The 17,581-nt window shown below is 51.5% G+C and overlaps 1 protein-coding gene across 12 annotated transcripts in view; it reads right to left on the minus strand.

The window, feature by feature from the left end:
• The window catches only part of ARHGAP17 (Rho GTPase activating protein 17), a 41,437-nt gene extending 24,118 nt beyond the window's left edge, over positions 1-17,319 (minus strand). For 11 of the 12 annotated variants that reach the window (XM_064389960.1, XM_064389950.1, XM_064389957.1 and 8 more), the window contains exon 1: positions 17,170-17,318. In XM_064389960.1, coding sequence (XP_064246030.1) covers positions 17,170-17,222 — 53 coding nt within the window. In that variant the 5' untranslated portion in view covers positions 17,223-17,318. Of the gene's footprint in view, positions 1-17,169 lie in introns of all 12 variants that reach the window. The other variant, XM_064389949.1, reaches the window with a different exon arrangement.
• Positions 17,320-17,581: the final 262 nt, after the last annotated feature.

The raw sequence follows: 17,581 nt of genomic DNA on the forward strand, positions 1-17,581 counted from the left end.
GGGATGGCCTGAAGCTTCCCTCAGCCCTACACACACAGCCTGCACCAAAACCTGCCATCACCTCACCCTGCTGAGCTCCCAGCCCCAGACCAGAGTGGTACCTGAGAAGCTCAGCAGAGGTGAATGCATTCCCAGGAAGGGCTCCTTCCACAGCAAACCCTGGCTGCTCCCACACTCCTGCAGGCTGCAGCCCCACTGCTGTCCCTGCACACCCCTCCACAGCCCCTGTCAGCCCAGCCTGCACACACTTTACATTGTCCAGTGTTGACACAGGTTTATTTGGTTTTGGCTCTAATGTGATTGAGTCTCCCTCTGCCAGGCCTATAAAATAAAGATAAATTCAGTTCCCTGCTCTCTGCTGCTCACCGTTACTGCACATCTACACCAGGGAGCCCTTGGAGGGACTCCAGCACACTCTTCCTGTTCTGAGAGTTTCCCCTGCTGCTGCCAGAGTCCCTCAGCTACCCCAGGCTTTATCAGACCCTGCAATCTGTCAAACAACCCACTGCAAACCCAGGCATGCACAGCAAGCTCCTGTTCCTGAGCAGCCCCCAGCAGCTGAACGTGCCAAAAGCCTCCAAGGACAAGATTCCTGCAGGTTTGGGTTGGTGCTTTTAAAGCATTTATTTGACTTCAATTTTACAGCACATTATCTGCTTCAACTAGTTGTGAACCATAAGGTGTTTAATAATTAAATGCTAGAATGAAGCAAAAGCTCAAAACCTCAGCCAGACTCAGACAAAGGCAGCTGAAATACTCTGACAGCACTGCAATATTTATTTGTTGAGGAAAACACAGACAAGATTGATAAACTTTTCTCCCACCCAAACAGAAATATTTCGTCTGACGGAAATTACATCCTGTGAGAGAGCAATTACTTATACTTATTACTTATATATATTTATTTTTTATCCCTGCATAACCCACTTTGCTGCAACCACAACTTTAATCCAAACCCCCTCAAACATTAGAACAGAGCTTCCATACAACTTTAGAGTAATAGAGAGTTTGATTTCTCTTCCCTTCCTTCTCCCCAGGATATTCCATCCAGTGCAGTGAGTGGGGCTCAGGACTGTGCCAGCAGAAGTTTGCTCCAGTTTGAGTGTGCTCACCCTCGTACTATGGATCCTTTTGTGAAGTGTACAATAATGGTATTTCTTTTTCTCAAACAGAACAGGACCCAAAGCCCCCTGGGGCAGTGCAGGTCCCCTCCCTGGGGATGCTGTCCCCAGCCCTGGTGGCAGCAGGAGCCTGGCCAGGCCAGGCAGAGCCACAACAGCCCCTGGTGGTGATGTCAGGTCGGAAGTGCAGCGAGGGAAGACCTCACCCTTCCTGCAGGCCCACATTCCACCTTTAATAAGGAAGCCAAGAAAGAGCCACTAAATAATGTTGTTTTTCGGTGATCACAACCATGAAAGAGAAAAGTCAGCCCTGTGATAGCAGCACAGCCCATCTCCTCCCTGCACAGGGGAAAGCAGCAAACCATCAAAGGGACCTGGCTCCCTGGAGTTAACCTCTGTCTCCCTGGAATTAACCTCTGTCTCCCTTGGAATTAACCTCTGTCTCCCTGGAACTACAGGTATGACCAGTTTGAAGTTTCCATCCAACTGCAGCTTCGAGGGATGCTAATTCCTTCTGCCAGCTAATCAGGGAAGCAGCAAACTTCTAAAAAAGAACAGATTTTCTTTTTCACTGCTAAACTTCTGTCCTCAGCCCTTGTTAGGGCTTATTTGCACCTTATCTAATTGAAGCAGTGAAGAAATCCTTCTGGAATAAGAACTGGAAGCTGCAGAGTGCTCCCAAGGGCTTCCCAAGCCCAGCAGTGCTGGTCACTGGCCACCAGCCTGGCCAGCCTGCCCTGGGACACCCTGAGCCCAGGCAGGGCTGTTCACACTCCCAGAGCTGAGCTCCAGTCCAAACAGTGACATCTGCCTTGCAGAGCCATTAGTGACGGGTAATTAGCCCTGCCCAGCCCCTCCTGCCCCCCAGCATGGGATGGTCCTGCAGGAGCTGTCCCTGTGCCCTGGGGACAGGATCCACAGGGAAAGGGGCACCTGCCTGCCCAGAGCCTCTGCTGACACAGGTGGCAGTGCCAGGGGTGGTGCTGGCACACGGGACAGAGCAGGGCACACAGGAATGCTGGACTGGGCACACAGGGCTGGCACCCCACCCACAGCAGCAGCACAGGCTCAGCTGCCCCAGTCCCAAATATCTGCACTGCAGAATGGAGCTGCTCCCCTGGGAAAGGAACTTGTGCAGCCGAGGCTGCCCTGCTGCACACAGGAACCCTGGCATGAATCAACTGGCACTGAGGCCTTCAGCCAGCAGTGCCTTTTAAAAGACTGATTGTGAAAAACACAACAGAACAATCATTTGTTACGGCTGTAATAATCCTCTTAATGACAGAAGGGATAAAGCCACTGAGCTCTCTGGAAACAGTCTTTGACAAGGTCCCCCAGAGCCCCCTGCACTGCCCCTCTCCTGCAGGGATCAAAACCTGACAGAAAGAGCTGCTGCTCACCGAAGCAGCTCCCCAGGGCACCCAGGGGCACACAGCCTCCCTGGCACAGCTCCAGGGTGGAGAGGCAGCACAGCTGCCAGGCTCAGCCAGAACCCTGAGCACAGCAGCCTTGCCCCCCGTGGTGCCAGGGCACTGAGAAACTGTCATTTTTAACTAAACTGTTGGTTCTCCAGGCAAATTTTCTTCTCAAGACAGTAAATACAGTACTTAGCATGAAACAGGATATGGGACAGAAGTGCTGGTGCCATTTCCTATTTGTGGGTGGCCTGGCTTTAACTCACTCCAAGCAAAAACCCAATTGGTTTTACAGGGAAAGACTGTATCTTTTTATTCTAGACACGTTAATCACAATACTTTGGCTTGCTGTGACATTTTAAAAATTAATTCCATGTGCCCCTAATTGAACTCCTGTCAGAGTGCTTTATGGTATAATGCCTTTTAATTCCCTTTACTTTTTCCTTTCTTTCTGCCCTAGCCAGCCAAGCCACGGGGCTCTGCTGCAGCTCAAAGCCTGCCTCAGCCCAGGTGGGCAGAACAGCCCCCAGGTTAAAAACTGATCCCCTCACTCATTTTTCCCCAAAATGACGTGATCATTTTGCAGCTCCTTCACACTTCCAGGCCAGAAGTCTTCTCTGTACATCTGGAAAGAGCAGATGGGAATTCCTGAGACAAAACTGCCTACCTTACATCAGGAAAGAATTTACATTCCCATGTAAATCTTCATCTAAAGAGTATCTGAGAGCCCCCTGGTCCTGCCCATCACTGGGGCATCAGTTGTGAAGCAGGGCTGACCTCCAAGGCAGGTGAAAGCTGCAGAACCACTGCAAGAAACCTTTTACAGGGGCTGGGGAATCTCTCTGTCAGAGGGATAAATGGGATAGAGGAAGGAATTCCTGCCTGGCAGGGTGGGCAGGCCCTGGCACAGGTGCCCAGAGCAGCTGTGGCTGCCCCTGGATCCCTGGCAGTGCCCAGGCCAGGCTGGACAGGGCTTGGGGCAGTGGGAGGTGTCCCTGCCATGGCAGGGGTGGCACTGGGTGGGATTTAGGGTCCCTTCCACCCCAAACCATCCCAGGATTCTGTGAAATGCACACTCCTGAAAGGCTGACCAGGAAGGAAGGAGAGCTAACCTGACACATGAGCCATAAAACCCTGGCCAGTGGCAGCAGAACAAGTGACTCAGTGGCAATGTCACCCTGGAAACAAACCCTGACTCACCCAGCTGGGCGGGGGCCCTGGCAGAGCTGATGCCATGGGAGGGCAGGGACCAGTCCTCAACCCTGGAAAGGTTTCAGTGGCAGCAAGGAGACATCCACCCCAAACTGGAGACAGACTCAGGAGCCTTCCCTGCTGGGTGGTTTTCCTCAGACAAAGGCTGTGCTTGTTACCAGCTCAGCCACTGGTGAGGTAACACTGAGCACCTTGGGCTGGCAGCACATTCTGCCTGCTTTCCACATACAATAGACAGCACTTGTTGCCAGGAAAAGTGAAAGAATCAGCAGCTCTGCTCCAAAACAAGGAATCCAGAATTAGATGGCAATTTCCCTTCAAAAAGGTGTGCTTTTCTAACACTCACCAAGACAAACTCCACAATAAATACAACTCCAAGGTGTTTCAGGACCACCAAGTCACTCCTGCCTGTTTGACCTTAGGCTAATTTTTGAATGGAAACCAGCATGACCCAAGGTAAACACCAATATTCTGAAGTGGGTTTCAAATGTTCAAAAATAACTCCGAGAACACTGTCAGGTGCTAGTCACCACTCACTTTCAGTATTAGTATTTAGGGAACACCACAACCAGCCATCAGCATGATTTCTAGTCTGCCTCCTATTCTTATTTTTCACACAAATTACAAGTGTAAGCTTCTGTACATGTATCAAAATTGATTTAATTGTAAATCTGGTGACCACGGATGTGTCAGTGATGCAGAAATCCCACCAAAGGCTGCTGCTCTGGAGCTCACCCCCAGCTGCTTCCAGTCCTTCAGGAGTGCTTTAAAAATGGTGCATCACCTCCAAAACATTCCAGTGATCCAAACACCTCAGAGCTGCACAACTCCACCTCAGGGAGTGCATAAAGAAAGATTTCTGCTGCTTTGCCTTCCCTCTTTCTGATCTGCACTGAGCTCCCATCAAACCGTGCCTGGTCCCTCGCTCTCCAGGCTCAGCTGTGATCGCTCCTCCTGAGCCCTGCAGTGGGAGCTGCCTGCCCTCAGAGGCTGCAGGGAACAGATAATCATCTTGGCAGGAGAGCAGAGAGCTCCTGAGCAGGGCAGGGAAGCCCAGCACAGGCTCTGCACAGGGGGGGACTGGAATTCCTGCCTGGTGAAATGCATCCAAGGCTGGGCTCCGCAGCCAGGCAGTAAATTTAGCTCTGGAGAACAACCACGGCTCAAGCCAAATCCTATTTCCAGGCCAGTCCCAAGGCCGTGCACAGCTCCTCCCTGTGAAACACTCGCTGAGTGGTTTTAATGTCACACCTTGAGAGCTCCAGTGAATCCAGAGCAGCTCAACAAAAGCACTGGCAGCTCAGGGCAGCAAAGCCAGGCTGATCACCTGGAGCCACAGCTCTGCAAAGCCGAGAGGAATTCAAGCTGAGCTTTCTACAGGCAAAAATACAAGTGTGGTCTAAAAGTAGAAGCCCATTTGGAGCAGTTTTGTTTGAGGGAAGGAAGCGATGTTTCAGCGAGCAGCCTGATGAGTCCAACAGCTTGTAAACTTCTGGGTTTATAAATACAAAATTACACTCAGTGCTTCCAATCACCTGCTAGCCCAGCAAACCAAATACTGACTGCTGACCTCCTATTCCATACCTGGGACAAAGTCACAGCTATTAAAGCTCTCCCCATATTTCTTTTGACTTTGAAAAACCCCAAACCTCTGTCAGGCAGAAAGTTTTGTCTTTCTTTTAAAAAGTGCCTTTGATTGGTGAAACTATGAATAGCTTCTGAAGGAAAGGCAAAGTGCTGCTGCAGGGGATTAACATTCTAACTGCTAAACTCCAGTAGGGCTCTCATGTTTTGCTCCCCAAAGAAAAAAGTCCTATGACAAGCTGTCATAAGTTAGTGACCAAAAACCCCAGAGAGTTTGAGACAAACTCTTTAAAGTTTCTGGCATAGCTTATCAAATGATGGTGTATTTCCTATGCTTTGCTTTTTCCCCCTTAAGTACTACAATCTACATTTCTTATGCTTACTTTACTACAAAACTTGAGCTTTCCAAGCATGTCAGTTTATTAACATAATGTATTTTAAAAAAAGGTACACACACTCCACACCATGTCTTGGTAACTGCTTTTAATATTTAACTGCCAGGTATTTATTTACATTTAAAAGCTTATTCTCACACAAGGTCTCTCTGTAGCAACAACCTCTTACTTATGCAGAATCATTTATGTAAAATCAGCTGGGTACAGTTCTGCTATAGGACACAGTCCAGCAGAAAGCAACCTAAATAATTCCTGAATTGCTATTCCTGAATGTCAGGTGCAATTTTACAACCCCTGCGTGCCAACACAACACTAGGTGCTGCCAGAGCAGGGATTCCTGTGCTTTGGGCCACAGCAGCAGCTCCAGGTGAAATTCAACCTGGGCACCAGGAGCAAGAAAGGATCCTGCAACACCTGGCCAGGTGCTCAGCCAGGCCCTGCAGGCACCCAGGTGTGTGCCAGGGCAAAGCCAGGGCACGGAGCAGGGCTGGACTGGCCCTCAGTCACCTCCCTACACCCTCTGCCCTCCCTGTGCCCTGCCCAAGCACTGCCCCTTCCCCAGGTCCTGCAGGTCCTTGCAGCTCACACTGCAATCACACCAGTAACACACACACTGCTTCCAGCTACCCCGGCCCTGCACGGCTGGGGACAGGGAAATCTGTCCCTCCCAGCAACAGCAGCCACTGAGATCAGCTTCAGCTGATAATGAACTGCGCCCTGGGGCCCACATGTCACTCCCAGGAGGTGACACCAGCTGGCAGGGCTGCTGACACCGGGGGCTGGGAAAGGAGCATCCCCACCTCAGCAGCTCCAGGGATGGCCTGGCTGGAGAAAAGGCATTTCCCACCCAGAGGCCAGAGGTGTGAGCTCCAGGGACTGGGGACAAGGGGAAGGGCAGCTGGAATCAGGCTGGCAGGGCGCTGGGCACCCAGGCAGCTGCAGGTCTGAGCAGGGCTGGGGACACCAGGAGGGCTCAGGGATGGGTAACAGGGATTGGTACCAGGAGGGCTCGGGGACTGACAACAGGGCTCAGAGACTGGTAACAGGAGGGTTCAGGGACTGATAACAGGGATTGATAACAGGAGAGCTCAGGGATTGATAACAGGGACTGATAACAGGGCTCAGGGATGGGTAACAGGGATTGGTACCAGGAGGGCTCAGGGACTGACAACAGGGCTCAGAGACTGGTAACAGGAGGGCTCAGGGATTGATAACAGGGATTGATAACAGGAGAGCTCAGGGATTGATAACAGGGACTGATAACAGGGATTGGTACCAGGAGGGCTCAGGGACTGATAACAGGGCTCAGGGATGGGTAACAGGGCTCAGAGACTGGTAACAGGAGGGTTCAGGGACTGATAACAGGGATTGATAACAGGAGAGCTCAGGGATTGATAACAGGGACTGGTACCAGGGGGGCTCAGGGATTGATAACAGGGACTGGTACCAGGGGGGCTCAGGGATTGATAACAGGGATTGGTACCAGGGGGGCTCAGGGACTGATAACAGGGATTGATAACAGGGTTCAGGGATTGATAACAGGGACTGGTACCAGGGGGGCTCAGGGATTCCCCCTGTGCCTTTGTCAGCTTGCACTTTTGAGTGAGTGCAGCCCCCTGGCCAAACCACCTGCTGACATGAGAGCTCCTCCACACGTGAAAAGGGAATTTTAAAATCTACCAAAACACCCTCCAACACCTCCTAAACTTCCCAACAGATCCTGACTCCCACTGCAGCCATGAGACAGGTGGATTAGCACCAACTCAAGACATTTTTAGTGATTCACGATTTCTTTTCCCAGAAGTCTTGCATTGTCAGTTGCTGGAAAGGACTCCAAGAAGCACTGCCTTCTCCACAGACAAGCTTTTTACAGGACAGACATGTCTGAATAGGAAAAAAATGCACTACAGGAATGAACAAAATTCACTGAACTGCTGAAAAACCCTGGGCGTTTTTTGCATATTTGTTCCTTTTTTTTAAACTTTGACAAGACAAGGGGGAATGGCTTCATGCTGACAGCAAATAGGTTTAGATTGGATATTAAGAAGTAAGTTCTTCCCTGGGAAGGGGGTGAGGCCCTGGCACAGGGCACCCAGGGATTCAATGGCTCCAGTCTTGCATAAGTGTCAAAAAACTCCAGTCCAGAAATTATTATTTCACCAAAGGTAACGCTGTTCTTCTTTAATGTATTGCCCAGCCTGATCTATTTTAAGTTTGGGGATTCACAAAACTGGCAAGAGAAAGTCTTGGAGAAGGAACCAAAGTGAATCAACACAAGAAGCAAAACAAGGAAATGCAGAAAAGGCAGAACAATGAAGCAGGAATAGAAAGTCGGGCTGCAAGAGGAGCTGAAGCATTGCAGTAACAGCAGAAAGGCTGCAAGGGAATTCGGGATCTGAAGTTATCAAAAATCAGCTGGGGACAAACCAGGCACTCTTCCCTATGGCCACGATTTCACAACGGAGCCTTTGCGCTGATTTCCTGAGCACGCCGTGATTAACAATTAATGCTGAGCCCTCGATTGTGTTTGTGCAGGAGGAGGCAGGCATCCCCGGGATCCCGGGCTGGCCACGGCCCCTGCCCTGCTGCCTGCCTCCTGTTTGCTGCCTTGCCGTTGCCTGGGCACGGCACACAGAGCCAGGGTGCCAACACCATTCCCCCCTGGCAGCAGGCTCCAGCTGAAACCCAGCCCCAGCGCTTCGGAGGGAATCAGGAGCCTCACGCTCATCAAAGTTTATGATCCTGCGCTTCCACACACGCCTGGACCTGCTGGTACAAAAGCAGGATTACTTGAGCTCGCTGTTCTGTCCTGCAAAGCCCAGCAGCTCAGAACACTTAATCTGTGTGTGAAATCACTCTGCAGCAGGCACAGCACTCGCTGCTCAGCACGAACAGAAGCTGCAAGCTCAGCTCACACACTGATTCCTCTGTGTGAGAATATCAGGGTTTTATCAGCTTTATTTCCTACAGAAAATAGAATTTTTAATCTGGGGATTGATGTTTGCTAACAATCGCTTGATATTTATATGTGAGGAGTCCACGTTTGAGTAACTGCTGGATTTCCCACAGCCATATCTCAGCTGTGACTTTTCAAACTGCCCGCAGGACAATTCATCTTCTAAAAACCAGCCCACCTTTGAAATTAACTTTCCTGTCACTGGCTAAAGTAGCTTTCTTAGCTTTAAACACGGAGGATGTGTTACCTGGGTGTACAACAGCATTTACAGCTCTCACCAGAGACCTACCTTGTCTATGCAATATTCAGCTATAAAAGCTATCATTTATCCTTTAACTGATTTTAAATTTCACCCTGAAACATCACTGGGATCCTGAGAAACCAGCGAGGATATGTACACAAAAAACTCAGAGCAGCAACATGGAGCACAGGACAACTTGCAAGACAGAAGGAAAAACTCCTCCTCTGTCGATCCTTGTGCCCCAAAGGCCATTTGGCCATCCTGCACGGCTGCCCTTGGACTCACTGCCCTGCATCCCTCCAGCATGTCCCTGGCACTCTGCAGAGCAGTCACTCCGGCAGACAACAATCCCTGGCCAGGAAAAGAGGCTCCACCTCAGCCAGAGGAGCTCCTGTGACCTCACCCAGCTGGCCCCGGCTCCAGGAGCTGTTTCCTGGTGAGAAGGAGGAGCTGCACAAGCACCCCGACTGTCCTGGGATCAGCCAGGGAACAGCAGCTTCCAGCTCCAAGGTTCTAAGGCTATTTGGTTCCTAAATACATTTTAATCAAAACCACAGAATCCTGGAAGGGCTTGGGTTGGGAGAGACCGAGGATTGAGTTTAGCCTTCCAGACTGGTACCTACAACAGCCAAAGAGCCTGGAAAATGAGGAATCCAGTACATAATCCATCCAAATCACCTGGTGTTTAACTGGTGTTTAATCAAACTCCCACGGTTCCAGACCAGAGCTGTGCATGGCCAACTGCTGCCTCACACAAGGCCCACTGCTGTGGGCTGGAGGCTCTCCTAAATGCCAAAAATTGGAGCTACTTCATTGAAGTTACAATTCCTTTCTTCCCAGAAAGACACTATTTATTTAACCCCTTCCTAGAAAGATCCTGTTATTGGGCATTTCTTCATTGCTAATACAGTGACCTCTAACAAGCAGCTCTGGCCACAGATCCATTATCATAACCTTAAAATAACATGCAAGTGTCTAAGAAATACATTTGCCTTCACCAATTCCGAGTGTATCCCATTACAGCATCAGGCTGAAACAGACTCTTACATCACTCCTGGCTATTTCAGCAGATCAAATCATGACTATTTCAAGATTTTGACTCTGGGCATAACCTGATACTGAAATTATTCACTCTGAAGAACACCCATTGGATCAAGTCAGAATCAGGGAATCATCCATGATGGGAATTACTTTGTTTATATGAATAAATATCAGGAGGAAAAGAGGCAGCCCCAGTGCCCTCAGCTGCCACTGAAGCAGATCCAGGTGTACTTTTCCCTCCCCATCCTGGTGCTATGTCAGACACCAAACTCTGCACCCTGGGTGCTCCTAACCCCCATGGACAACATCCCTCCCCACTGCCCCCCAGCTCCAGCCAGGAATGGTGACTCAGGCTCTGTGCTGTGACAGGGCACAGCGTGCCAGCTTTGGCACTGCCCTCCAAACCCTCCTGGAGCCACCTGGGAGTCACCTGCACAGAAAGAGGACCCTTTATTCCTCACTTCCAGGCACTGTGAGACCAGGCTCTCTCGAGACAGAGGCTCCCTTTATCCCCACACCATCCTGAGCCCAGCAGAACAGGGCAGCAGAGCAGATCCCACGATGTCTGTCTGGATTGTGAATATTTTATCAGCCCTCTCATCTGTGTCATCAAGCAGCAGCTCAAACAGAGCCAAAGGAGAAGAGGACACGCATGCAAGAAGGCAATTAATACTACCCAAATCCCCCAGCTTGGAATCTTTTTTATTTCTTTTTCTGCAACAAAAATCTCAAGTATTTTACCCACTGCCCACTCAGCACCTGACACACAAGTTGGACACAAAGTTATATAGTTACTTTTTCTTTTCACCAACAGGCTTTAACTGGTTCCTACTGGAATTCACAACAATTTACTGTTCAAGTAAACAAAATGTAGTTTGTTGTTTAGTTCTCTCTGGGAAAGAGAAGCTTTGGGGTGACCTAACTGTGGCCTTCCAGCACCTGAGAGAGCTGATGAGACAGACAGGGAGAGACTGCTCACAAGGGCCTGGAGTGCCAGGCCAAGGGGGAATGGCATCCCCAGGTGTGGTGGACACTGAAGACCTGGTGCTGCCAGATGCCAGCAGGCAGCAGGCAGCCCTGGCTCGGAGCTGGGAGCACACAGGTGGGAAATGCCACCCACGGGATCCCCGGGCATCACACCCTGCCCACGTCACGCCTCTGGACGTGGGCAAGGCATTCCCAGGTTTCATGTGGTCTGGAAGCAGATCACAAGCGATGAGGCTTCCAAACTGAGGGCTGAGCAACTCCTTACTCATTGATTTAAAACCGGCTGCTGCCCTTGTAAGGGCACGAGGAAGAAGTTTCTCAAAAAAACCAGCGTCATTTCTGAAGTGTCTGATCTTCAGGATTCCTCATGACCTGGACTTTAAACACGAGATCACCTTGGCCCATGAGGAATTACAGGATCCTGATAAACTCGCTGCTTTTACAAACCCTAAAGGAAACACCAGAACTAGGCCAGAATATATTGTTTTCTTCCCCATTCACAGCCAGGACCTCGGGTCCTAGCAGGGTTCCAGCACAGCAATGCAGCAGCTCAGCCTCACGGGTCTCCCCAGCTGCCAGGCTCTCCAGAGCACTGCAATGAACTCCCTACAAAGCCCTCACCTTCAGGACATTCAGGTGATTTTCCCTTGCCTTCAGCAATCTGCTTTGAAGGGGACATTAATCAATGGGAATACCAGACATGCTCACAAAATTCAGTCCAGACCACAGCTCGGATCCAACCTCTAACAGCCACTTCTGCAATGGTTTCTATAACCTGTGGTCCATGCCTGTGATAACACAGTCCCAAACCCCCACTGGTGCCAAGTCTCAGCACAAGCAGCAGCCCCAAACTGGACACAGAATAGTGGTTTTCTATAACTGGAACTTTGTCCTGGTAGAAAAACCCAAGTCCCAAGCTGCACAAGCCATTACATTGTGTCACAGGTCCCCAAAGGGCGCAGGAAACAGATAAATGCACTGATACTGAGCCTGCTGGGGTAACTGAGCTCTTTCCCTGCTCCCACCCTGCGTGGAAACTCCTCTTGGCTGAGTTCTGTGCCTGTGCACAGCCCCAGTGCAGCTCCTGCAGTCCCCCTGCCCCACAGCCCCAGATGTTCATTCCAGCTGTGACCCCTGGGCTGTCATTCCCCACCCTGCCTGGCCTGCAGCCCCAAACCCTGCCCCTGCATCCCCCTAATTAAATCCACTCAGACTCCTTTAAACCCATCATTGCATTCAGCTGCCATCCAGAAAGACCTAATGCAATTTCCTAATTAGAGACCTGGAACTTCATTTGGAGATAAACAGGAAATGCTTAAGATAACGATTATAAACACTGAAATGAGATTTTTCTTTTCATGAGCACTCTGATGGAGACAAATGCCAACCTGCAAACTCCCTGTAAATATGAAATATTTCAACCCTGTTTACCACTTCTTCAAAGATCTCTGCCAAACACAACAAGCAGTGCAAGTAAATAACACCAGCAGATTTAACTTCTATTAAAGGATGTTTGGGTGAGCCAGAAATTTCCAAGTACGGGGGTCCTATTCAATTCTTCCCCCACCAAAAACCAGAAAAATATTAAAGAAAACATTCTTTGATATTAAATGGCACTGTAGGGTTAATGTTATACTGATGGAAGTATTGAGAGATGGATGCACTCTTGTTTTACCACCCTGGACACTGAAAAAGTGAGTTTCAAAGTACTGTCAACACAACACGAAGAAGCAGAACAACCTTCCTTAAGTAATAATAGGCAGAGCAATTCTAGGAAAGACAACAATCAGCAGATAATGCTTTAGCAGTAAAAAAAAAGGAATCATTTGGACCATCCACATTTTCCATGAAGTATTACTAGAAATTGTTGCTTTCCAGCAGGTTTTCCATGTACAGATAAACGCAGGCAGCTCCTCCTTGTACAATATCTCAATAACAGGCATTTTAACATAACCTGCTTTAATCTAATAATTATGTTACAACTCCAGCTCCAACTCAAGACTCGAGCATTGCCAAGTGGCTTGAAGAAACACTAAATATAGCTCAGCACAGTAACTTTTAGGCAGGACATGCGCTATTAAAAGGCATGTTCCAAAACCCCTGGTGAGTCACAGCAATGCCATGAGTCCAGGGCCTGGAAAAACCGATTTGTACACAAGGAGTTGGATTTGAGCAGTGGGAAACGAGCACAGAAGCTGCAGTAAGTCAGCCTCTGCACAAAACCAGAGCCTTCTGAGGCACTCTGTGGGCTCCTCCAGATTTCTAATTAGTCAGAGCTGCCTGTCCCTGGTTTAAATTACTGCCAGAGCCTCGGGGCAGATCGAGTATCTCTCCCAGCACAGGCAGTAAGGAAATCCACCTGTCTGATCTGGGGTGACTGCACCAGAGCCAAACCTCCCCAGCAGTTGTCTGGAATCATTTTTAATCAGAAAGGCACTCAGGGATTGCACCTAAAGGATGAAGAAAGAACCTGATGGAAGCAGCAGCAGTCGGGCCCCAGGGGCTGGAAGCCCAGCTCGTGGAGATTGTCACAGCCTGAAATGTCATTAATTACCAACCTGGGCTCTGGAAGCAAACAGCACATCCAGACCTCTCCACGGGCTCATTCCTCATGGAAATTACTCAGCTATGTCGTTCAAATGCTTATTAGTGTATCACTGCAAAGCTTTGATGACAATAGCTCTGAACATTTATTTTCATTAGGGATGATGCAGCTATAAAGGAGAATATTCCCAAGCTTCTAATCAAATCTGTCTCCTTTGTAATTTACAAAAGGGTACAGAAACCAAGACAAGCCCTTGTAGCTACGTGAAGAATTACTTTGCTGACATCAAACATGATATCATTTAAATTTCTGAGCCTAACTCTCAGGTGCTCTGCTGCAGCGAGGATCTGCTCAGGAAGCATCCCAAGGGAAGGAACAACCTCACCTCCTCCAACCTGTGAGACAGCATACCCTAAACCAGCCCACAAGTGCTCTGTGCCCAGGCCAGGCACACCAGCTGCTCCCAGGGGATAGAGATAAAGATTTAGAGGAATTGGGAGAGAAATCCCATCAAAAGCAAAACCAGCACGTGGCCCCTAACAAATCACTGAAACTCATGAAGCTCAGAATTAAAGTCACTCCTTTCTTCTCCACTCCCTCCCCAGCTCATTTTTTCAGGCGAACTGAACTTCCCAGCTGTTTGCAGCTGGATTCAGGCTGCAGCCCAAGATGAAGCCAGCTCTGAGCTGGTTCCTCTGGGTGATCAGCCCTGTGCCCGTTGTGGGCACGATGCCACTTCATGGCCATGCATTAATTCAGCTCATGAGGAACTGATGCCTCCCCAGCAAGCCCTGCCCCTGCTCACCTGCTGCTCCCAGCCCTGCTTTTTGGGTTCTCCTGCCTGCATGTGAGAGCCTGGAGGATGCCACGAGCACCAGCACACACCAGGACTCCCAGTTCACTCCTCCAGCTAAGCCTGCCCTGAGATCACCCCGTGATGCCACCTCCAGTGCCCCTGCCAAGCTCTGATATTTCACTTTTGAGGTTTCCCAGGGCTCGTGCTGCTCCCCTCGGCAGCACTGACAACAAATCTGTCCAATACATGAAATATAAAGTCCTCAGCAGCAGATTGAACACTCAAGGCAGCCAAGAACATCCATGAGATAATTGCTGCAAAATATTTAACACATCTATTAATTATCGTGGAATCCTGTTCCACTGAGCTAATCCCCTCTTTAATTAGTTTCCTACATGTATTTCACAACTCCATATAATTCATCTGTGGACTCACAGGCTTCTCATAAATGCCATTCCTCAGCTTTGATGGAGCTCTTGCCCATCCTTTCTTATTTCCCATATCAAGGTGTTCCTTCCCTGATGCCAGGTCTGGTGTTTGGGGTGCAAGGCCCTGGATGGCACCCCTGGAAGCTGGCTGGAAGAAGGGCAGTGCCACTTCTCCCTGCACTCAGACAGCTCCTTGTGGAGTTTTATCTTTTTCTTTGTCAGGTTTGGGATTAAATGTGTGAGATGGTATTTTTTGTTTGGATTCAGAAGTTTATTAGTTTTTTTATCTATATCATAGTTGCACAATCCATGAGTTTTATAGTACTCACTCTAATAAACTAAAAAATGAAGCTGTATTTTTTTTTCTCTGTAAGGTTTTTAAGGATAAACGATTTGCCTTTATTAAGGCAACAACGCCAGGGTGCCCAGCCCTGCTGGCCTCAGGGGAACGTGGCTGCTCTCCCACAGCCCAGGAAGCTCTGAGGGAGGGAAAAGCAGAGCAGGAGGAGACAGCCCTTCCAAACACAGCCCCAGGAGCTGCAGCAGGCAGGCAGGGATCAGCCCCAGGGGATGGACCCTCCCACAGACCCCAAACAGCTCCCAGCACTGCTTCTCCTGGGAGCAGCCCCCTCCCTGCAGGGCCCTGAACACTGAGCCACCCCCTGTGCAGCATTCACACACCCCAGGGATCCCCCTGACCCCCACTCCATCCCAGAGCAAAGAACCAACAGACGAGTTCTCCAGCCCAACAGAACACAATAAACTCAACAGAACATAACAAACTCAACAGAACACAATAAACTCAACAGAAGAGAACATATACTGCTGCCTGTGGGACCCTGCTGAGTGTCTCCCATGTCTTCATGAGCCCTGCAGTGCTTCTCAAACCACTCTGAAAGGCTCAGCCCTGATACCTGGAAGTGAAACGTGTTAAAAGCCACCCCTGCTATGGGATTTTGCTCTGGGAAACAAAATAAGGCCCTGGTGACTCCAGGAATGCTTGACTAGCACACGAAATGTGAGCAGCAGGTGAGCAATATGAAACAGTCACCATTAATGAACACCAAACCTGCAAAACCCAACGGCTGGGTGTCACTTACACAGCTTTTAATGAAAGCAGTGCCAGCACTCCCTGAGAGCAGCCTCCCCCAGCCCAGCCCGCCCAGGGCACCCCCAGTCCGTGGCACAGGGGCAGGAGCTGCCCAGACACCACACCCCAGCGCCCCGCTGCCCTCAGGTGCCCGGGCAAAGGTCAGTGCCAGCCTCCCCACCCAGGGCTCAGCCTGCCCTGCATTCCTGCGGGCAGCACCAGGCACCCCGAGCTGTTTATCCCGCCCGGTACAGCCCGGGCTGCTCCACATTCCACCCGGGATTTGGGGCTGGGGGCTGGCACACGCAAACGGGGAACGCCACTAATCCCCCCAACACAAAAAAATCCTTTCAGTCATGTGAAATGGGAACGAGAGGCTGGTTGGGAAGTTGTTCCCCCTTTAATAGCAAAACAAAGCTATTAAAAATCTCTTCCTTGGGCTTTATGAGCTGGCACACCTGCCCTGGGCTGTGTGGGCTCCAAGGAAAACAAACACCCGTGGAGGGAGTTCTTGGAAAGGAGGCCACCAAGACATAAACTCAGATAAAAACTTTACACTGGTAGACTTTCAATTTATACTCTCAACAGAAGAACTGCTTTTCAAATGAAATCTTTACCAAAAGCAGAAGGAAGTTTCTGCGTTGATTTCTGCCAGAGAAGCAGTGTGTGACAGCGGTGAAATTTGCATGCTGAGCTCGGGGACAGCTGCAGGGCACTTCCCTGGCTGGGAACAGATTTGTTGCTACCCGGCTAAAAACCTTCCCGAGTCCCGCAGCTGGGAACGGCTGGGAACTGCAGCTACAGGGCTCCTCCAGAGTCCTGGGGAGGCCACTGGGGTCCGGGAGAGGCACTCGGGGCGTTCTCCGGTGGGAGAGAAAGGAGAAACACAGCAAACAGCCCGAGAGCAACGCGGCAGAAAGGAAACGAAAGCCGCCAGGGCGCAGACCGGCAGCGCCCGATGCGAACGGCCCCGGGAGCGCCTCGGGGACCGGGGAACGGCTCGGGACCCCCGGGAGCGGCTCGGGGACCGGGGAGCGGCTCGGGGACCGGGAAGCGGCTCGGGGACCGGGGAGCGGCTCGGGACCCCCGGGAGCGGCTCGGGGACCGGGGAGCGGCTCGGGGACCGGGGAACGACTCGGGACCCCAAGAGCGCCTCGGGACCCCCGGAGCGGCTCGGGGACCCCCGGGAGCCCCGCGGACCCCCCGACCCCGGCGCGGCTGCGACCCCCGGGCGGACGGAGCAGAGCCGCGGGACGGCGCGGACCGAGCCTTCACCCCCATCCCCGAGGCTTCGCCCCCGCCCGGCCCCGCGAGGCCGAGCAGCGGAGCGGAGCCCCCGCGCCCGGCGCGGCGCCCACCTGCCCACGGTCTGGTTGGCCAGCTGCTTCATGCGGTTGAATTGCTTCTTCATGGCGGCGGCCGCTGCCCCGGGCTGCCCGGGCCCCGCCGCTCTGCCCCGGCCGCCCCCGGCCCCGCCGCCGCCGCCCCGGCTCCGCCCGCCCGCCCGGCCCGGCCCGGCCCCGCCGCTTCCGGCCCGGCCCTCCGCCCGCGCCGCGCGGGATGGGCGCCCCCGGCCCGGATGTCCCGCCCGCAGCCCGGATGGCGCTGCGCTCAGCGCCGCGGCTCTTCCTGCGCCGCTCGCTCGCTGGCGGGCACCGGGCGCTGCTGCTTCACGAGGGGCAGCCGGACCGAGCCCCCGGGCAGCCGCCGCCCCGCATCCGCGCGGGTACCGCCCGGCGGCTCCCGGACTACAACTCCCGGCCCGCCTTG

This window comes from Passer domesticus, chromosome 15 (genome assembly GCF_036417665.1).
Source record: "Passer domesticus isolate bPasDom1 chromosome 15, bPasDom1.hap1, whole genome shotgun sequence".
NCBI classification, from domain to species: domain Eukaryota; kingdom Metazoa; phylum Chordata; class Aves; order Passeriformes; family Passeridae; genus Passer; species Passer domesticus.